General features: G+C 44.5%; 1 protein-coding gene across 3 annotated transcripts in view; it reads left to right on the top strand.

The window, feature by feature from the left end:
- The first annotated feature begins 4,301 nt into the window (after window positions 1-4,301).
- MID2 (midline 2) overlaps window positions 4,302-21,021 on the top strand; it is a 115,286-nt gene continuing 98,566 nt past the window's right edge. For 2 of the 3 annotated variants that reach the window (XM_074207230.1, XM_074207232.1), the window contains exons 1-2: window positions 5,739-5,823; window positions 19,876-20,591. In XM_074207230.1, coding sequence (XP_074063331.1) covers window positions 19,893-20,591 — 699 coding nt within the window. In that variant the 5' untranslated portion in view covers window positions 5,739-5,823; window positions 19,876-19,892. Of the gene's footprint in view, window positions 4,621-5,738; window positions 5,824-19,875; window positions 20,592-21,021 lie in introns of those variants that run through there. The other variant, XM_074207231.1, reaches the window with a different exon arrangement.

Genomic DNA, 21,021 nt, shown 5'->3' on the forward strand with positions numbered 1-21,021 from the left:
GGCATATATCTTCATGGTCATATTTCTCAGATAGGACTAGAAAAGCTTCCTGAGTGGCCTTACCTGCCAAAAACTTGCTTTCATCTTAAAGCTTTTCCTTTTCCACTCCTTCTATCTTCTGACTCTCCCCAAGTCCTGGCTTCCTTCCTGGCCTCCATTTCCAGTGCTGGGTATACGCACACTCAGTTCCCATGACTTTACACGGTTGAGTTGGAGGAGATGAAATACTTCTTCATATTCTCACTTTCAGGCTGTCCAACTGACTCTTCCTATCCCCACCCTCTTAGTTCAGAACCTCACCTCCTGTTTTACTGAAAATATTGAGACCAGTTGTTGAGAATTTCTTCTTTCTTCTTCATTTCACATCATCAAGATGCCTTCTGCCATTACCTTCTCCTTTGCTTGGATTTCACCTAATAAATGAGATAGCCCTTTTCCTTGTCAAGACAAATTTCTCTACATGTACTACTGCTCCTATTCTAAGCTATCTTCTCTAGCAGAATGCCCAATCATACCCAATCTCTCAATTATCTTCAAGCTTTCCATTTCTATCAGCTGCTTCCCTACCGCCTACAAACATGACCATGTCTCCCCCTCCTCAAAAAACCCTTATTTGAACCATCCATTTTCTGATATAGAACTACAGAGCTATATCTCATCCCCTTTTGTAGCCTTGCTATGGCCATCTACATTCAATGTCTTCACTTCCTTTCCTGTCCTTCTCTTCTTAATTCCAGCTTTCAGTCTAATCAATAAAAACTGCTTTTTCCAAGCTACTGATTTTTTTTTTGTTTTTTTTTTTAGTTTTTGCAAGGCAAATGGGGTTAAGTGGCTTACCCAAGGCCACACAGCTAGGTCATTATTAAGTGTCTGAGGCTGGATTTGAACTCAGGCACTCCTGACTCCAGGGCCGGTGCTCTATCCACTGCACCACTGCGCCACCTAGCCACCCTGATGATGTCTTAATTACCGAATCTAATGACCTTTTCTCAATCCTCATTCATCTCGACCTCTTTGCAACTTTGGACATTTAGAGAACCCTCTTTCTCCTTGATACTCCCTTTCCCCTGGGGATACCACTTTATCTTGATTCTCCTACTTAGCTGCTTGTTCCTTCTCCATTTCTTTTGCTTGATCTTCATTCAGATTGTGCCTACTAACTGTGGATGTCCCTCAAGATCTCTCCTCTTCTCTTCTCATTTGTCCAGGCTCTCAACCTAGAAGTTATCCTTGATTGTCCTCTCTCTATCCTACCCTCCATATCTAATCTGTTGCCAAAGCCTGTTGATTTGACCTTTACAACATCTCGAGTACACTCTCTTTGATCTCCTCTGATATTGCCCTCACCTTGGTGCAGGCTCTCCTCACTTCATGCCTATTACAAGAAGAGCTACTGGGGTGGGGCTGGGGTCTTCTTGCCCCTCCACTGCAGTCTATCCTTCACTCCGCTATCAAGTTATCTTCCTAAAGCCCAGATCTGACTGTATCATCCCTCTATTCCATCAGCTCCAGTGGCTCTCTGTCGCTTTGGGGATCAAATATAAAATTCTCTGTTCGGCATTTGCAGCTCTCTATGACCTGTTACCCTGCCCAACCCTTCTATTCTTCTCATACCTTACTCTCTGTCATTTACTCTTCAATCCAGTGAAATTGGCTTCCTGGCTGTTCCACGAACAAGACGGTCCATCTCCTGACTTTGAACGTTTTCATTGGCTGTCATTCATGCCTGGAAGGCTCTCATGCCATCTCATCTCCTGGCCTCATTGGCTTCTTTTAAATCCTAGTTAAAATTTCACCTTCTACAGGAAGCCTTTCCTGATTCTTCATAATTCTAGTGCCTTCCCTCTTCATTCTATCCTGCATATAACTTGTTAGCTAGCTGTCTCATCATTAGACAGTTATTTGAGAGGAGAGACTAGCTTAAAAATCTTTTCTTTATCTTTCAAGCACTTAGTACAGTTCTTTGACCATTTGACTATTGAGAGAAGGGCACAAGTTAGAGCTATATACAGGGGAGTACTATCCTAGATGGCAACCATGCCATGGGACTTGAAATGTGATGACTAGGGTCAAGAGAGAACCCTAGAGTCGGTATAGAACTGATTCTGCTGGTCCAAGATGGTAGTTGATGTTGGTAAGAATTACGAGACTTGCGCTTGATGTATTCATAGGCCAATGGTACCAAATCATTTGTGTAACTGTATTTTAGGGTGGGCATGAACTCGGAGATCATTTCAACCTCTCACAAAATAAGGAAGCTGAATTTTGGAGTAGTGGAGTGACATGTGTGAAGTTTTACAGTTCCTTGTAGAATTATACAGATCGAAACAGGATTAGAACTCAAATCCCTGAATTTAGTTCCATTTTGACTACATCCTATTGATTTCTGTAATACTTTTTCAAAGAAGCAAAGAGAAGACAACACCCTTGTACTGTCTTCTATCCTGCTCTAACCACAGGTGGAACATGATGTTAAGTTCTAGCCACCATAACTGGAGAAGAATATTGATCAACTGGGGAGCATCTAGGAGAGGGTGATGACAAAGGTGAAGGGCCTTGCATCCATGTCATGGGACGAATTGGAGCTGTTATGTTTAGAGAAAAGAAGACTCAAGGTGAACATGATCGTTATGTGTTTCTGTCCAGAGATCAGAACCTGGAAGCTGTCAAAGTAAACCTTGCCAAGAGGTGAATTTAGGTTCAATGTCAGGAAAAAGTACAAGGGGGCACCCCTCTTGGAGGAATCCCACCAGAGTTGGGCAACCAGTAGTCAAATATATTCTAGTGTATTTGTAGGCTGCACTAGATGGCTGCTGAGGTCTCTTCCATCTCTGAAATTTGGCAATTTTGTCACTGTGTAAAAATATAATTAACACAAATGATAGAAGGAGATATGAATATGAAGAGCATCTTAGCGGTGATAGATCATTTCACCTGGTATACATCAATTAGCAAGTCAGCAAGCCAATATATGAAGTGCCTACTATATACCAGGCACTATGGTAAGCACTGAGGATAGAGGAAAAAGACAAGACAGTCACTGCTCTCAGGAGCAGTTAGATGGCACTGCAGTGGATAGAATGATGGGTCTGGAGTCAGGAAGACCTAGGTTCAAATCTAGCATCAGACACCTATCAGCTTATGTGACCCTGGGCAAGTCACTTAACGCTCTTGCCCTCAATGTCTTCACCTATAAAATGAGCTAGAGAAGGAAATGGCAAATCACTCCGGGGTCTTTGCCCAGAAAACCCCAAATGGGGTCATAAAGAGTTGGACACGATTGAAAAAAATGACTGAGTGAGGGGCGGCTAGGTGGTGTAAAGGATAAAGCACTGACCTTGGAGTCAGGAGTACCTGGGTTCAAATCCGGTCTCAGACACTTAATAATTATCTAGCTGTGTGGCCTTGGGCAAGCCACTTAACCCCATTTGCCTTGCAAAAACCTAAAAAAAAATGACTGAATGAACAACAGTACTGCCCTCAAGGATTCTATATTCTAACAGGGAAGACACATCTATAAAGACTATAAGCATGTTTGTTATATACAGAGTAGATGGAAGGTGTGCTTATTGGGGATGCCAGTAGCAGATCTAGGCAACCAGGAAAGGCCTCTTGCAAAAAGCATCTTACTTGGGTGTCTCCAGTCATGACCTAGAAAGCTTTTACAGTTGCCGAGTGCTTATGAGCTTCTCCGTGTTTGGCTTTCTTGCTGGGGTTCAGTCTGATCAAAGTAGAGACACTGAGGCCAATAAAGTCTACAGTGCATTCCTATTACATGCAAGTAATGGTAACGAAAGTGATTCCTATGTTTGTGCATGTTTGGGTCAAATCCTCATTCATCTCTTTCATCCTGCTTTGGGCACTTGGATGATGGAGAAGATATATAGAGGGGCCAGCATTTGGGTTCATTGCTTAGCTGCGAGATGCTTTAAAAGAAGCTTGCTTCTTCATTATGGCCTCAGCTGCAAGGAGCTCTAAGAGGAGCAGACCCTGTAATGAGCCTTTAATTCAGTCAGGAATGGAGCAAGAGGATAGACATCTTGGAGTGCAGGGAACTCACAGGCCACAGTACAGAGGGAAAGCTTTCCACTACCTAGAAGATGAAAGCTGGACCAGCAAATTAGTCCCGAGAGTGGTCAGGCCCTGTAAAGACACTGCATGGAAATTTCCTGTGGCCATTGGGGTGGAGTTGAGAGAGGATGAAGCAAGTTTGCACCCACCTGGGGGGAAGGGAAGTCTGGGGAGACAGAGCAGTGGTAGCCAGGAACTCCTGGAACTGGTTGGTCAGTAGTGCAAGTGCTCTTAGTAAGGACTACGGAAGTAGGGGTGACACCACAGAAGAGACAACGATGCGGTCTTTGTCTTCCAGGATGGCCGGTTGAAAGGGCCAAGCAGCATGTAACTGCTTTCTATTTGAAGTATACAAAGTAAATGGGAAGGAATGTCCTGGGTGAAGGTTCTGGAGGGGAGGAAGCCAGGGAAGGTGGGGGCCCGCTTAGGGGCTGACTGTCGAAGACGGTGGTGGCCAGTCTGAAGACCATCTTTTGTGGCCTTGGTAGGTGCCATGTCATGTGCGTGCATCAGCCAGGAAGCCAATGCAGCTGGATGAAACGCTTGGAGGTGAGTGGCAAAGAGGGGCACGGGGGGGCAGGGGCCCCGAGTCTCCAAGGGCCTTAGATTGCAACTGCTGCAAGGAGGACTGCCACTCCAGCCACAGCCATCTCTGGCACCCTGAGCTATGCCGCTGGTTCCCCTGGACCTAAGTGTTTGGGGAGACCGAGGGGGAGGAACTAGAATTCCGATGGGGAGCCGTTTGTTCTCCCGAGCCTGGCAGAGGCAAAGTTGGCAAGTGAGTTGGATGCTCCTCGTTTTATGCTAAGTGGCCGCTGTTCCGGGCATGGGGGCGCGCTTTCCCGCAGTGGAAGTAGAGTGCTTACCCACGGCCCGGGGCGCCCAGGGGCTGCAAGAGGCTGCCCCGGCCCAGCTGAGGAAGAAGCTGGCACTGAGCGGAGGAGCCTGAGCCCCGAGAGCCAGCGCCAGTGCTGGCCCATGGACCATGGCTCATGCCAAGGGCCGTGGTGGGCAGAGAGTGACTGGGCACCGATCCGGGTTTGCCAGCCTCAGCGCCGGGAGGGGGCTCCCGGGCAATCTACTCGTGCCTTCTTCTCCATCGGCTAGGCGAGGAAACTGAGGCCCGGGGAAGTCAGCAGCGTGCTGCCTGGCACCGGGGCTGGGCTGAGAGGGCCTGTGAGCCGGGGGGCCTCGGCCTGCTCCGTGGGCCACCTGTTCCACCTGCCGCCCGCGCCCATGCCGGCAGCCCCGGCCGTTGCCTCGTGGAGGGTGGGCCATTTCCCCGGCGCGGCGGGGCTCGGCCTCGGGCCGAGCTTCTCCCCCCTCCTGTGCCGAGATCGGGCGGGCCCGGGCCGGCCTCCTCCCATTCTCTGGCCCTGTCCGGCAGCCCCGGCCTGCCGCTTTGCCCCCAGCGGCTTCGGCCGCGGCCCCGCGGAGAGGCCCCGCTCGGGCAGGCCACCGGTGGGGCCGGCTGCGGCGCCCGGTCTGTTGCGTGCTGCGGGCCGGCCCGCAGTTAGGAGCCGGCACCCATTCGGGCCTCCCTCCGCCTGGCGCCCGCGCCCGACGCGGCCCCGGGCCGGCTCGGCCGAGGCTGCAGAGGCGCGCGCGCGCGCGCACGCACGCTCTCCCCCCGCCCTCGCCGGGCCGGCGCGCGCGCACCGCCAGGCGCCCGCTCCCTCTCGCTCCCGGGCTCAGTGGGGCTCTTCTTCCAAGATGACAGGACGGAGGAGGCCGGCCCGCTGGAATCAGCTGGTAGGTCGGGGCGCGCCTCGGGCCAGGCGCCGTCTCCCCGCGCAGGCCGCCCCGGGGGGCGGGGGGTGGGCACGGGGGCCGGCAGGTGAGCCCCGTGGGCGGGCAGCCGGCTGCAAAGGCGGCCCGGGGGCGCCCTCGGCCAACTTCGCCCCGATGGGCGGCGGCGGCGGCGGCGGGCGCTTTGGCCGGCCCGGAGGAAGGGAAGGGTCAGCAGGAGGCCGGGGTGCAGCCAGCGGGCGGGCGGCTGCCCGGCTCCTGCCTCCGCTGCTCAGGGCTGGCCGGCACAGGGCACGCCCCCTGTGGGCTTGTTGGGGCGCATTCGCCTTGACGTTCCCCCTCACCCCCATCCCGAGCCTCGTCCCGCCGGCCCGGCCCGGCCCGGCCCTTCTCCAGCCCCGGGAGATGGCGCACCGGGGGGGGGGGTGCCGCTGAGACTGGCCAGGAAGGGGACCTTGAAGATGGCGGGGAGGGGGAGGGGCGGCCGCGGCCAGGCCTGGCCCTTTGGGCCTGACCACTGGAGCCCTCCCCGCTCTCCTTCCCGCCCATGGCCCTCTCCGAGCCCGAACTTCGTGCTCTTCGCACTGCCCCAGACTTTTGCTGGCCCTCCCTGCCTCCTCCTGCCTCTTGCCTCCCGGCCCCCCTCTTCGCTGGAGTGCCTTTCCTGGGGTCTGCCGGGGCCGGGTGCATTTGGGAGGTGTCAGGTGTGTGTGTGTGTGTTGGGGGAGGAGGGGGCCTGCATGCAAGCCGTATGAATACGCGTGCATGTATGCACGTGCGTGTGCGTGTATGCATGTGTGTGTGCACACGTGTGTGCATGTATGCATGTGCGTGTGCACGCACGCACGCTCCTGGATCCCGCTCCAAGGCTTTACCTTGCTGAACTGGGAAGGCAACCTTTTCCACCGTTTCCTCTAAGCGTTTCCCATATGGAGCGTGTATGCTTGTGGCAGGGGGGCCTGGGCGGGGGAAGAGCACTGTCTTCCTCTCCCTCCCCCACTCTAAAACTCTGCTGCCGAAGCCTTAGCAATTCCTAAGGGGGGGGGGGGGGGACAGCAGTTCTTGGTTCTTTTCAGACTCATAGCATGACCGATTCGTTTATTAGGAAGATATGATGTAAAATGCCGCCTATTTCCTACCTGGAGTCTATCTTCCCGGTTACCCGTTAGATCTGAAAACCAAGAAAGGAAGAGACTGCATCCCAGCTCTGAACCACGTCTCCCCACATATCGAGAAATTTTACTTCATTCTGCAAAAGGCAGGCTGGTTCAGAGCCCATCAGCTCTAATCCGCTCCTTTTACAGAGAGGGAAACTGAGGCCCGGGGAACATGAAAGTGACCTCCTCAGGGTGACCCATAGGGTCCTTGATCTCAAGAGGGAAGGGACCTCAGAGCCCATCTAGTACAATCCTTTCATTTTACAGATGAAGAAACTGAGGCCCAAAGAAATGAAGTGACTTGTGCAAAGTCTCAAGTAATAAGCAGCAGTTATGATTGGAATTCAAGTCTTTTGACTCCAACATTAGTGTGCTGATTCCTTCACAAGATGGAGGACCTGGCATCAAATCCTTTCTATCATACTTTATTATCTGTGTGACCTTGGTTGCATTCCTGCCCTGCCCTGGACTCCAGCATCCCCCTCTGTAAAATGAGAGAGTTGGACTTGGTAACCTCTGAGGTCCCTCCAAATTGAACATCAAGGATTCTATGGGTCACCCTGAGGAGGTCACTTCAGCTTCCCCCTCTGGAAAATGAGAGAGTGAGATCTGATGGTCTCTGAGCTTCCCCCCACCAACCCCCCACCCCATGCCCCAGCCTCTACAGGCAGGAGTCTGAGTTCACAGCCAATTCTGTCCATAGGGAAAGAAAGCTGGTTATATAATGAGCCAAGCCAGAATATGGGCAAGATAAAACCTTGCCTTGCGTTTATTGGTCTTCCAGATGCCAAATATATTCATTACCTTGTTTGACTTACAAGCCTGGTTTTCTTAAAGGTAACAAAAAAGGGGGAAAAGAGGGCTCAGGAGCCTTCAGATTCATTCTGATGAATGAATCCGTTCCAGTCCTAACCTAAATGATTTTAAGGTGCTCTACCATGGCTTATCTGAGTCAGTCATTTGCAAATGGAGCCTCGCCCAGTTTTGAACCTATGTGGGGGCAGCTCCCTCATTTGTATTGGGAAGTAGCATTCACACTTTAGGCATCTTTAGCATGTCGTTAGAATGAGTCACAACATTTATGGAGCACTATACAATTTGCAGCTTCAGTGTTGGATTTTGGTGGGGTGGGGGACTGGGAGGGTATCTAGTTCATGTGCTCCGAGCTCAGAAATTTTGGGGTGCTGGACAGCAGAGGCTGGGAATGGGAAGGGAAGGGGACAGTGTCCCTTGGATTTGCTCTTGTGACTGAGTTCCTCTGGCCTCAGGCCTCTGTATCACACAGGTCCACCTCTGGAAAGTCTTGACACTAAGTCAGACTGACTCAGTTGCTTCATTAATAGGAGTAATGTAAATTGATTTAGATGAAATTGGTTAGGGAAGCCTTTCTCTGAGTACTCAGCAGCTTGTCCCAACTTGCAGGTCCTACAGCACTGCCAGTGGAGTTTGTTAATTGCATCAAAGAATCGCCTTGGGTACTGAGCAGGTCCACTCCTCCCTCCAAATCTGCTGACATCAAAACCATCAAGTCAGGGAAGGAAAATGAGGGGGTTGGACTCGATGGTCCAGTTTGCAATCCTCTTGTTTGGGAGTACCACTGGTAACCCTCTAGCCTTGCCACTCAGTGGGTGAGAATGCACTGCTATCATATCTTATCCCTTTAGTACCTTTGAGGGGAACCTAAGTGAAAGCCCACCCAACAGTCAGGCCTGAGACAAAGGTCTGCCCTTAAGAACCACATCTTTCCACTTCTTAGTCACCTCTTTCGTATGTATAGACTATCAGTACATTTGTTTATGGCATTCAATACACTGGGCAGCTAGTGGAGGTCACATAGGTGTTGTCAAGTTTATCTTCCTTCATGTGCCCTGGATGCCTAGGGACTCCACCCCATCATGATATGAGTTGCAACATGTTCTCAGGATACATCATGGTTCAGTGGAGTTCAAAGCTGTTTACTTTTTGCCAAGTAAAATTTTGGTACCATGGTGAGGTTGGCTCATCAGTCATCCAAATGGTCCCTATATTTGTACTGTGAGTCTCTTATGGGCAGTGATTAGTTTCACCCCTGGTCATTGGGTAAAGACATATGTACCTTAGAATGTTCTAGCAGAAGAGAGGGTATAACAGCTGTGATTTATTTGTTTATATTGAAAAATAATACCAGTTCTTCTTGATTTTGAAATTGTCCACCAACCTGTGGCTCCTGCTGTTGCTCTTTTCCAGGGGTAAGACATTTTTCTGACTTCCTGAAACAAAACCCTGCTCAGGCTTTCCTTTGGAAATGTTGGAAATGTTTGTGTGTGTGTTTGTGTGTGTGTGTGTGATCTGTAGGTTTTAATCCAAGCTCTTCGATAACAGCCTAGTGGCTATTTCTCTCTCTCTCTCCCTCCCTCCCTCCCCCCTCCCTCCCTCCCTCCCTCCCTCCCTCTTCTTTCTCTTCATTGTTACATTATAACTTGATTTTAAAATAATATATAATTTAATATAGTAATAACAAATTTTCCAGCTGAATCCCTTCTCAGTTTTTTTTTCTTCTGTGAACCTTCTAATTGTTTTCTTGTTGCTATTTCCTTATCCCTTTCTGATATTTTCATCAAAGATATGAGAATATTCTTGTAATGACTTGGTAAAGATGAAGGAAATAGGCATATGAGGAAGTTAATATTGGAAACCTTTAGATTGCCTTTTACAGTTGTAATAAAATTTGAGGTCCTCCCCCAATTGTTTGATGTTTAAGATGCCCTTTGTTGCAGAGGATCTAGTTGATATTAATCATCTCATTTTTTTTCTTTGCTGGTTCTCTGGGGTTTTCTAAGCATACCATTATGTTGTGTGCAAATGGGCATAATTTTGCCTCTCTTTTGCCACTGTTTATACCTTTGATTTTTGTCTCTTGCTTTATTGCTATAATTATTTCTAGAACTATAGTATATAATAGTGGGAAAGGGAGTATTCTTCTTTTGCCTGTTTGTACAGGAAATACTTCTGGTTCTCCGTTTGTACTAGGATCAATCTGAAGTACATTTCCAGTCTTCTTACCCTTTACTCCCCTCCATGTTCCCTCCTAGCTGTTCCTCACACCCGATATTCCATGTCTGTGCAATAAGTTGTCCCTCATCAGACCTGAAGTACTCTACTTCCACACCTATCTACCGTGTTGATTCCTTGACTTGCTTCAAAATTCATTTCAAAACACATCTTCTGCACTGGCAGTCTCTCTCCTCCCCCTCTGTCTTTTCCTTTCAAATAACCTTCCATTTACTCTCTCTCCATTTTGTCTCCCCTATTAGAATTGAATTCTCTGAGGGCATTTTTTTTGCTATTTTTGCCATTCTTTGTATTCCTTAACCCAGGGCCTGGCAGCTAGCAAAGGCTTCATAAATGCTTGGTTTTTTTATTTTTTATTTTTGTGAGGCAGTGGGGTTAAATGACTTGCCCAAGGTCACACAGCTAGGTAATTATGAAGTGTCTGAGGCTGGATTTGAACTCAAGTCCTCCTGACTCCAGGGCCTGTGCTCTACCCACTGCACCACCTAGCTGCCCTTCATAAATGCTTGTTGACTGACTCACTCTTGATTTTAAATATATGCTTTTGAGGATGTTTAAAAATGGCTTTTCCTGTACTCATGCTTCCTTTTCCCTTTTTGGATTGGTTTTGAACCTTTGGTTTCATCAATGTAGGGAGCTTTCTGGTGTGGAATCTCCTTCACTCTAGTTCACAGGGGCAACTCACCAGGTCTTAGGGAAGAACTGAGAGGAGCAAAGCAAGTTGCCCAGGGTCCCACAACCAGTTTGTGCCAAAGCCAAGTTTTCCACCCTGTCTTTCTGTCCCCAAGGCTAGCTTTCTGTCTCTACCAGGCTGCTTCTCCGTGTCTCTGCTTTTTATGATTTTTAACACAAACAAGCCCTGAATTTTGTCAAAGACTTTTTACTGCTTCTATTGAAATAATCATATATATTTTGTTTTATAGGGTTAATTATGTTAGTTGTTTTCCTAATGGCGAACCATTCTTTCATCCTTGGGATGAATCCAAGTTGGTCACAGTAAATTCTTTTTTTGGATACAATTCCATAACTCCTTGTGAAGATTTTATTTAAAACTGTTGCATCATTCTCCCTTCTTGAGATTTGTCTGGCCACTTTCTTTGCTTTGGCTCACCTTAATTTGGGCATTGCTATTATATTTGTCTCATAAAAGAAGTTTGCTGGAGTATTTTTTTTTTTTTTAGTGATTTTGGTAACGTGGATATTAGTTACTTTTCTAAAGCTTGTTAGAATTCATTTGTTAATCCATCTGGACTGGGAGTTGTTTTCTTTGGCATTTCATTTGTGGCTTGCTCAATGTCTTTTCCAAGATTGTGTTGTTCAAGTCCTCTGTTTCTTGTTTTGTTAGTCTGAGTATTTTATAGTTTTGGAGATTCTAATCAATTTCCTTTGAATTCTCAGTTTTGCTGGCATCTCATTGTCTCTTGTAATTTTTGATAATGGCCTTTATTTCCTTTCTGTTTGAATATGAATTCATCTTTTCAGTTTTTTGCTTTGGTAATTGGATTTTTGTCTCTTTCACTCGATCAGGTTGGCTAATATTAATCAATTTTGTTTGTTTTCAACAAAAGCGCAACTCTTGGTTTTATTGATCAGTTCTTTAGTCTCTATTTTTATGTTTCTTTGCTCTCTATTTTTCAAGATTTCTTTTGCGCATGTTTAAAGGCCTTTAACTTATTTCCTAATCTTTTAAGTTACATTATCATTTCATTGATCTTTTTTTCTACTTTGTTAACAAAATTTTCAGAGAAATTTTCCTCTGTACATTTTTTAACTGTGCCCTAAGTTGTGGTTCTTCCTTTCATTTTTTAGAATTGTAGTTAACATAATTACTTATTGTTTCTTTTGACTTGCTTATCCTTCAGGATAGCATTACTTTGTCTCCATTTAGGTCTGTATTTTTTTCCTTTTATTTATTCATTATACATTTTATTATCTCCCAATATAGAAAGCATATGTTTATTATTTCTTCCTCTTTACATATGCTTATGGTTCCTTTATGTCCTAGCATATGACCTTTTTTAAATAAAAATACTGTAGCAGGCTGAGAAAGATGACTAGTTTTAATATTCCTTCAGAAGGTGCCATAGATCAGTCAAGTCTAGTCAATACATTCTTTTATTTTCCTTTTTTATATATTTCTGTTGGATTTATCCAGCTCTGAGAGGCATAGTAAAGTGTCAGACTATTACTTTCTTACTATCACACTCTTGGCTTTTGTCACCTAGCTTTTTCATTTGAGAACATAAGTGGCTATGCCATTTGTGCCTATGCATTGAATATTGCTAATTTCTCATTGTCTATGGTGCTTTTAAGTCAGATGTAATTTTGTTAGTTTCCTCTTTTGACTTTATTGGTTTTTAGTTTCTTTATCTAAGATTGGGATCCTAATTCTTGCTTTCTTAGAGTTGCCCGAGGCACAAGATTATTTTTGCATCCCCTTATTTTCATTCTGTTATGTTTAAAATGAGTTTCTTCTAAACACTGTACACCCTAACAACAACATGGGGGTGTTGATCAACCTTAATGGACTTGCTCATTCCATCAGTGCTACAATCAGGCACAATTTTGGGGCTGTCTGCGATGGAGAATACCATCTGTATCCAGAGCAAGAATTGTGAAATTTGAACTAAGATCAAAGACTATTACCTTTAATTTAAAAAAAAACTATTATCTTATTATGTAATTTTGCTCTCTCTTATACTTTATTTTTTTCCCTTAACGATATGATTTGTCTCTGATCACATTCAACTTAGATCAATGTATACCATGGAAGCAATGTAAAGACTAACAGACTGCCTTCTGTGGGGGATGGAGGGAGGGAAGCGAGATTGGGGGAAAATTGTAAAATTCAAAATAAATAAATAAAATTTAAAAAGGAGTTTCTTCTATATAGCAAATTTCTGAATTCTCCTTTCTTTCTTTTTTATTGCAGAAGTTAATTTATTCATGTTTGAGATTGTAATTGTTAAGTTTGCAGTTTCTTTCATCAACTAATTATAAGAATATGTATATCTATATATTGTATATGGGATGTCATCAGACTTATGATTTCATTGGCATAGGGAACTCTCCCTCTACCAATGCAGATAGAGTTGTCTTGAGGTCACACATCCAGAATATGTCAGAGGCCAAACTTGAGCTCAGGTCTTCCTTACTCTGAGACCAGATCTCCATTCTTTGCACCAAACTGCTTAAAATACATATATGTGTGTGTGTGTGTGTGTGTGTGTGTGTGTGTGTGTGTATGAATTTTACATTATATAAATGTATTGCCTATTATGTTTGTTTTGCTATTTCGAATCTTAACCTAGTTTCCCCTCCTGTTTTCTTGCCCAGTCCCAAACTCATTGGGTTTATTATTATCATTGTTTTCCTTTACTCTTTTTCAAACCTTCTTTTTCCTAGCTAAGAATATGATACCTTATTGTCTTCCCACCATTTCCATTTTTCTGTGTCAGTGGTATTAATTTATAATGCACCTTTTCAAGAAGTGCTAACTTCTTCTAATCCTCTTTCTTACCCCTCATTCTATCTAGAATTTTCTACTCTGGGAGTTGTTAACTTTTCTTTGTGTTTAGGGTTCCTTTGAGAGTTTGGTGAAGCTAGTAGATTCTGTCTCAGAATCATATTTTTAAGGAACTGAAGGGAATGCTAAATTTTAATTAGAAAATAAGGATATAATTTCCCCCCTACGCAAGTTCCTGGGCCTCCTGAAATCTATCCATCGACTGGGTTAAGAAACCCGACTCAGCTCTATTCTAAGAAAAGTTGCTAGGAATGCTAATTCCTAATGAAAGTAGGATCCAGTGGCAAGTATTCCATGAAGCTAGTCTTGTGGCAGGGAGGGGGTCTGTTCTTTCCCTCGTCACTTAACCTTTTTTGATATCACACCTCCCTCCCTTTGAAACTCAGAAACCCTTGTTCTCCACTCTTGGAGTCATTTTACCCCAGATACCCAGCTATTTCTTCTCCCCTAATCCCCAGTAGGAATTAGTACTGAGAGTTATATCCGCAAGTTGTATAAGCTGATTGGGTCCAACTCCCAAAGAAGAATTCATTACAAAATGCTTGTCTCATAATCTCTTGCTTCTGAGGGGTTGACTGCATGTTGCTCCTCCTCTCTTATCCATACTCAGTTTCTACTGGATTTTGTCCCCCCAACTAACGTTTGATCGCTGTTTACCACCCAGTCCATCCCAGTGGCATAGGAAGAAACTGAAAGCCTCTTGTCCATTTGTTGAATGATGATCATTCATTATTGCCACCCCCCTTCATTCTCTCCTCTTCCTGGTTGAGATATTCTTCCTTTTTCCCTTCCAACTATAATATTGATTTATTAATGAGGAGCTGAGAATTTTTCTCTAAAATATTAATGCAATTCCATCTACTTAGTCCCTTGATTTTTCCTGTTCCATGTTTTGTTCTTAAGCTTAACACTTTTCTTTTTCATCAGCAAGTTATTTCAATAAACAGGGAACAGAAAAGAATGTATATTGAAATTATGAAATTCTCTTAGGTAGAATGTTTTACATTTAACATGGTAGTAGCAAAATTGCACTGTCTTCTTATGATTTCCTTTTGTTCTTTTCTATGTAGTTTTTAGTTTCATTAATGCTCTTTTCTTCTTTATGGCTGTTCTTTTTAAAAAAATTTAGCATTTTATTTTTCCCCAATTACATGTAAAAACATTTTTCTTATTTTTGAATCTATCACTACTCTCCAACTCTCATCACCACCACCCCTGTGTGCATGCGTGTGCACCCTCCACACAGACCCCTCTAATAGAAGCTTTCCTTTTGCAGCAAATATGTTTGACAACATGAACTAATGCTTTAGCTATGACTGAAAAACAATCTGTGCCTCTAGTCTATCACCTTTCTACAAGAAGGAGTGGGAGATGGACTCTATCATTTTTCCAAAGTCATAATTGACCACTGCTTTGATCAGTGTTCTGCAGTCTTTCAGAAATGTTTTTTTTACAATATTTTGTTCATCAAGCAAATTGTCCTTTTATTCTGCTCATCTTGCTGTGCTTCAATTCATATACATCTTCTCTGAATCCATCACAATCTTTTCTTTTCATGGAATAATACCTGGTTATATTAATAGACCATCATTTGTTCTGCCATTCCTCATTTGGACACCTCCTTTGTTTTCAGTTCCTTGCTACAATAAAAAGTAATGCTATAAATATTATTTGTAGCTGTGGGACCTTTCTGTCTTTGACCTCCTTTGGCATATATGCTTAGCAGTGGACCAATTTAGTGATTTTGGGGGTAGAAATGCAAATTGCTTTTCTAAATGGCTGAAGCAATTCCTAGCTTCAACAGTGAATTCTTGTGCCTTTTCTTCTACAGCCCCTCCAACAACTGCCATTTTCCTCTTTTGTTCTAGTGGCTGATCTGATGGGTGAGTGGTAGAACTTTGGCTGTTTTCAATGATATTTCTCTTGGAGCATTTTTCGTGATTATTTAATTTGACATTTTTCATTTGGAAAATGCCTCATCTTATTTTTGATCATTTATTCGTTAGAGAATGGATTTTTGTTTTCCTTTGAATAAATTTCCTATATGTCTTAGATAGCAGACTTTTATCAGAGGAATTTTGCTCATTCTTTTTCTGATTTTCATCATCATGGAATTATAGTTTAAAAGTTATAAGGGACCATAAAAGTTATCAAGTCCAACCTTTTCCTTTTATAGATGTGGTAACTGAAACTCAGAGAGATTGACTTGCCCAGGGTCTGTGGTAGGATTTGAGCTCAGAATTTCTGTTTCTGCCATACCATACCAAGAGCCTAGTACCTAGATTGACTGGCCCTGAGGGCTAGTCCTTCAGGACACTACTGAGAGGGATTCTCTAAGAATGATGTGTACTGAAATGTTAAGCACCTTAATGTCCTTTTTCCTACTGACTGCACATTTTCCTACTGTTCTGTTTTTATTTCTTTTAATCAGTGGTCCGTTTCTGTGCACATGCTCTCTCTGTCTTCTCTCTCTCTCTCTCTCTCTCTCTCTCTCTCTCTCTCTCTCTCACTTTCTCTCCCCCTTACTCTCTCTCTCTCCCCCCCTTACTCTCTCTCTCCCCCCCTTACTCTCTCTCTCCTCCAATCCTCACATAGCTTTCTCTAAGACCTTCTTGCTCTACCTCTCTGTCTCTCTGTCTCTCTCTCTCTTTCTCTCTGACTGTCTGTCTGTCTGTCTCTGTTTCACATTTTCGTTTCCCAGTCCCTTCTCTGCACTATTGCCTCTTTTCCTTCATAGGACTCTGGGGAGGGTGGTCTGATTTATAGACTTCAATTTACCATTGGAACAGAGGAGGGAATCTAGAATCCATGGGCATGCCTCAGAGTGATGTGGCCTGAACAGGGACAACCCTTCCCTGTAAACTGAAATATCACTTCAAAGACCGAGTGCCCCAAATCATAGTAGTTATGACAGTCATGGGACAGTGGGTATGGGTGTTGGAGCACTTTAAAAGGTAGGACAGTGAATTTAGTTTTGACTACTTTTTTCTGCTAGAATTACCTTGCAGAGTGTTTTCTCACTCATCTTGTTCTTGGTGAGCCTTCTAATTTGTGAGCTTATTTGTACCGATTGGTGTTGTGGCTAGAAGTTGCCCTTAGGAAGCCATCTTTGCAGAATGGTTACATGATTATTTCTTCACATGAATATACTCTTGTTGTCCTTTCATCATACAATGTAATGTGAACAACTCTGTTAACACCTTTATTTCCATAAATCCATAAACCATCCTTCCATGGCCCAAAGGCTAATAGATTCCATCCGTCTTCAGGAAGGATCTTAAAAGAGAGCTGATACAAACTCCTAATTTGAGAGATGGCAAAACTGGGATTGAGGGAGCTTCAGTCATTTGTTCAAGGCTGAGTAGAACAGAGCTGGGATTCAGACCTACTTCTTCTTACTCCAAATCCAGCCTTCTTTCCACTTTACCATGCCACCTTCCATTTAACTGTAATTTTCTTTCATCTTCTGGCTTCATTTAGAGTGCAAATGTCAATATTGACATGACTCAGTTCCTCCAATAGTATGTTGACTCACTGATCTTTGAACAAAGATTTCACAGTTAGAGCACCAACAGTTAGGTTACTGTCAACTCTTGAAAATTTCAGCACACCCCCACCATCACCACCGAATCAGAAGGGGACCACACAAGACTGAGGACCATTGAGTATTTTCCTTCACTTTGTGGTTTGCCCAGCTAAAGAATTCATCACCGGGTGGCCAGCCAACTGGTGACAAGCCTCTCTGTACTTAGCTGGACTGGTCCTCCAAAAGCAGACACAGTCTGTCCCCAGACTCAAGCTCAAAGCTTTTCCAGTATGGTAGAATATGCTAGCATGGCCTCTGAAGTTATTACCATGTCATAAAGTGGCATCAAGAAGGTGAAATTCCTTCATGAGGAAATAGACCACCTCTATAACCAAAAATCCCATTAGACTTAAAATCTTGTAGTCTACAATTCACCATGACAGGAGCATACTGTATCAGTGTGGTAGAAAAGCCAGGTTCAGACCAGCTAGAAGACTTGGTTTTCAAATTTCCCCTAAGTTACTTTGTATCTATGTGACCTTGGCCAAATTCGTCATCTCCTTGGACCTCAGTGTCCTCTTCTGTCAAATGAGAGGGGTGGGCTAAATGCCTCTGAAGTGCCTTCCAGTCCTAGATCTAGGACCCTATGTGCCAGCTTAAGGGAATCACGTAGAATCCCTGGCCCTCAATTTCCTTCCATGTCTGCATTTGACACCATTGACCTCTTTCTCCTCCCTGAGTTTTGTAACACTGGTTTCTCTTCTCTTCCTGCCCTAACCTCTGATCTCTCCTCAGTCTCCTTTGCTAGGAATCATCTTTGTCCTGTCTTGTGTGCAAAAGTACACCTCGGGGTTCTGTCCTGGCTCTTTTTTTTTTCTCTTGCTGACTTTATCAGTTTAACTTCCATCTCGATACAGATGACACTGATGATACAGATCTTTCTGTCTCTCTTATCTTCTGAGTTTCATCCTGTTGAACATTTGCAATAGCCTTCTAAATGGTCTTCCTGCCTCATGTCACTCTCCTCTCCAGTCCAGAGTCCATTGCTAAATTGATATTACAGAAGCATAAATGTGACCATGTCACCTGTGACTACAAGCCTCGTTTGACTCACCTTTACCTCTGGGACAGTATACAAGCTTCACTGGCTGGCTTTAACCTCTTTTCCTAGATCAATTTCCCATCAGTCTTTGATTCCAGCCAAACTATGCTCTTGTTATTTCTGTGTCCTCCCTGTGTCTGTGTCCTTCCTTCTTTTTCTGGACACTACCATCCTCCCCAAGTTCTCTATCTTCTACTCCCAATCATCCCTCTCTTTCCCAAAGCCCTACCTCTGTTACTTTTGTTTTTGGTTTTTGCAAGCAGTGGGGTTAAGTGACTTGCCCAAGGTCATGCAGCTAACTAATTTTTAAGTGTCTGAGGTCAGATTTGAATTTAGGTCTTCTGACTCCAGGGCTGGTGCTCTATCTACTGTGCCACCTAGCTGCTCCATGCCTCTGTTACTTTTATTTTTTTAGGTTTTTGCAAGGCAAATAGTGCTAAGTGGCTTGCCCAAGGCCACACAGCTAGGTAATTATTAAGTGTCTGAGACCGGATTTGAACCCAGGTCCTCCTGACTCCAAGGCTGGTGCTTTATCCACTACGCCACCTAGCCGCCCCCCTCTGTTACTTTTAAAGAAATATTTAATTATCCTCAATAACCTGGGTTCTGGCAAGATCGCCTTGTCTTTTTTTTTTTTTTTTTTGGCAAGGCAATGGGGTTAAGGGACTTGCCCAAGATTGCACAGCTAGGTAATTATTAAGTGTCTGAGGCTGGATTTGAACTCAAGTCCTCCTGACTCCAGGGTCAATGCTCTATCCACTGTGTCACCTAGCTGCCCCTTGCCTTGTCTCTTAGTAGGGAGACCAACCTTCACTTGGAGCCACCAGCAGTCATTTGACTGTGAAAGGAAAAAACCCCAAATTTTCGATACTTCCTGTGTTCTATACAGGATTCTATCCTGTTTTCCTGTGTTCTATACAGATTGGAATCTTTGACCTAGTTTTCTGAATTCATCATACTTGCATCTCACTGCCAAGCACCTAAGTAAGATCTTTACAATCTATTAGTGCCTTCTAGTAACTTTATAGCAGGATCCAAGATCCTTTCCTTAGTCTCTAAAACTTTACAGCCTGCCTGCACCCTACCTCCTCGTCCCTCCTCTCTTGTTATGTCAGTTTGACTTGTCTTACTCTCTAATCCTTTTTGCCAATTTGCTTTACCCACCTATTTGTCCCATAACCATTTTTACTTGCCTTGCCAACTACCTTCCCCTTCACCTTCAGGCTTCCTCTTCAGACCCTTATTACTCAGCCCTGTTCCTTCTACTTCAACCTTCTGGCACAAAAGCTAGAAATGAGATTGTTTTTCCATTTCCTTCAATTTCTCCTCCCTAAACACAGTCTCTAGCCTTTTTCACAAGCCAAAAGCCCTCTAAATCGTCTTCACAATTTTCTTTTTCTTATTTAACTCAGTCATCTCTTCTCCTATTCCTTCTCTGTAACCTTCTCTCCCAGCAGCTAAAAGTCAAGTAGACAAAACTTTTAGAAAAATTGTTTTAAAAATTGTTAAAATTAAGCAATGGGAGTATCACAGATTTTCTGTTTAGCTCACCACTAATGAGCCATTTCAGCTTAACCAAATGCTTCCTATCTCTGAGCATGGATTGCATTAAAAAAATGTCTTAGCTTCAAATTATGGTACTAGGAGAGCATTTGCTTAGGGACTTCTTACTAATCCCTCCTTTGTATTGCAGGTGAATGACCAGCCTCCATGGTTCTTAATGGACCAACAAGATTATTTTCATTAAAGATGGAAACATTGGAGTCAGAATTGACCTGCCCAATCTGCCTAGAATTATTTGAAGACCCTCTCTTGCTTCCATGTGCCCATAGTCTCTGCTTCAGCTGTGCCCATCGTATCCTCGTGTCCAGCTGTAGCTCTGGGGAATCAGTTGAGCCCATTGCCGCCTTCCAGTGTCCTACTTGCCGATATGTCATCTCCTTGACCCATCGTGGCCTCGATGGCCTCAAGAGGAATGTGACCCTACAGAACATTATTGATCGGTTCCAGAAGGCTTCTCTGAGTGGGCCTAATTCCCCAGGTGAGAGTTGCCGGGAGCGGACTTATAGGCCTAGCCCCACCATGTCTAGTGAGCGAATTGCATGCCAGTTCTGTGAACAGGCCCCACCACGTGATGCAGTCAAGACCTGCATAACCTGTGAGGTGTCTTACTGTGACCGCTGCCTTCGAGCCACCCACCCAAACAAGAAGCCCTTCACCAGTCACCGATTGGTGGAGCCAGTGCCAGACACACACCTTCGAGGGCTCATGTGCTTGGAACATGAGAATGAGAAAGTGAACATGTACTGTGTGGCTGATGACCAACTGATCTGTGCCTTATGCAAACTAGTGGGGCGCCACAGAGATCACCAAGTGGCATCTCTTAGTGACCGATTTGAGAAACTCAAGGTAAGAGACCAAGAAGTGTTCTGCTCTTCCTGCTCAAGTCTATGTGGTTCTTGAGGTTTCATGGGCACAGGTAGCTTTTCTCACAAGGTCAGGCAAATTTTTCCACCTTGCATTTGAGAGAAACACCCATTTTTTAAGACATAGCTCACTCCTATAATTTTTCCACTTATGCCGCCTCTTGCTGAATCTAGCATCAAAGGACCTGGGTTCAAGTCCCGACTCTGCCATTTAATACCATTGTGACTCTGGACAATCACCTAACCTTTTGTTTCTTCTGTTTTCAAAGGAGTGAGGTATACTACATGCCCACAAAGAGCTCTTTCCCCAGATCAATGATCCCAGGAACTCTGTTAATATATAGTCGGGGAATGTGTAGGTAACCAGTGACCTATTATTTCTAAAGCCTAAACAAGTCATCTGATGGCATTTA

The sequence above is a fragment of the Macrotis lagotis genome, chromosome X (genome assembly GCF_037893015.1).
Source record: "Macrotis lagotis isolate mMagLag1 chromosome X, bilby.v1.9.chrom.fasta, whole genome shotgun sequence".
NCBI classification, from domain to species: Eukaryota; Metazoa; Chordata; class Mammalia; order Peramelemorphia; family Peramelidae; genus Macrotis; species Macrotis lagotis.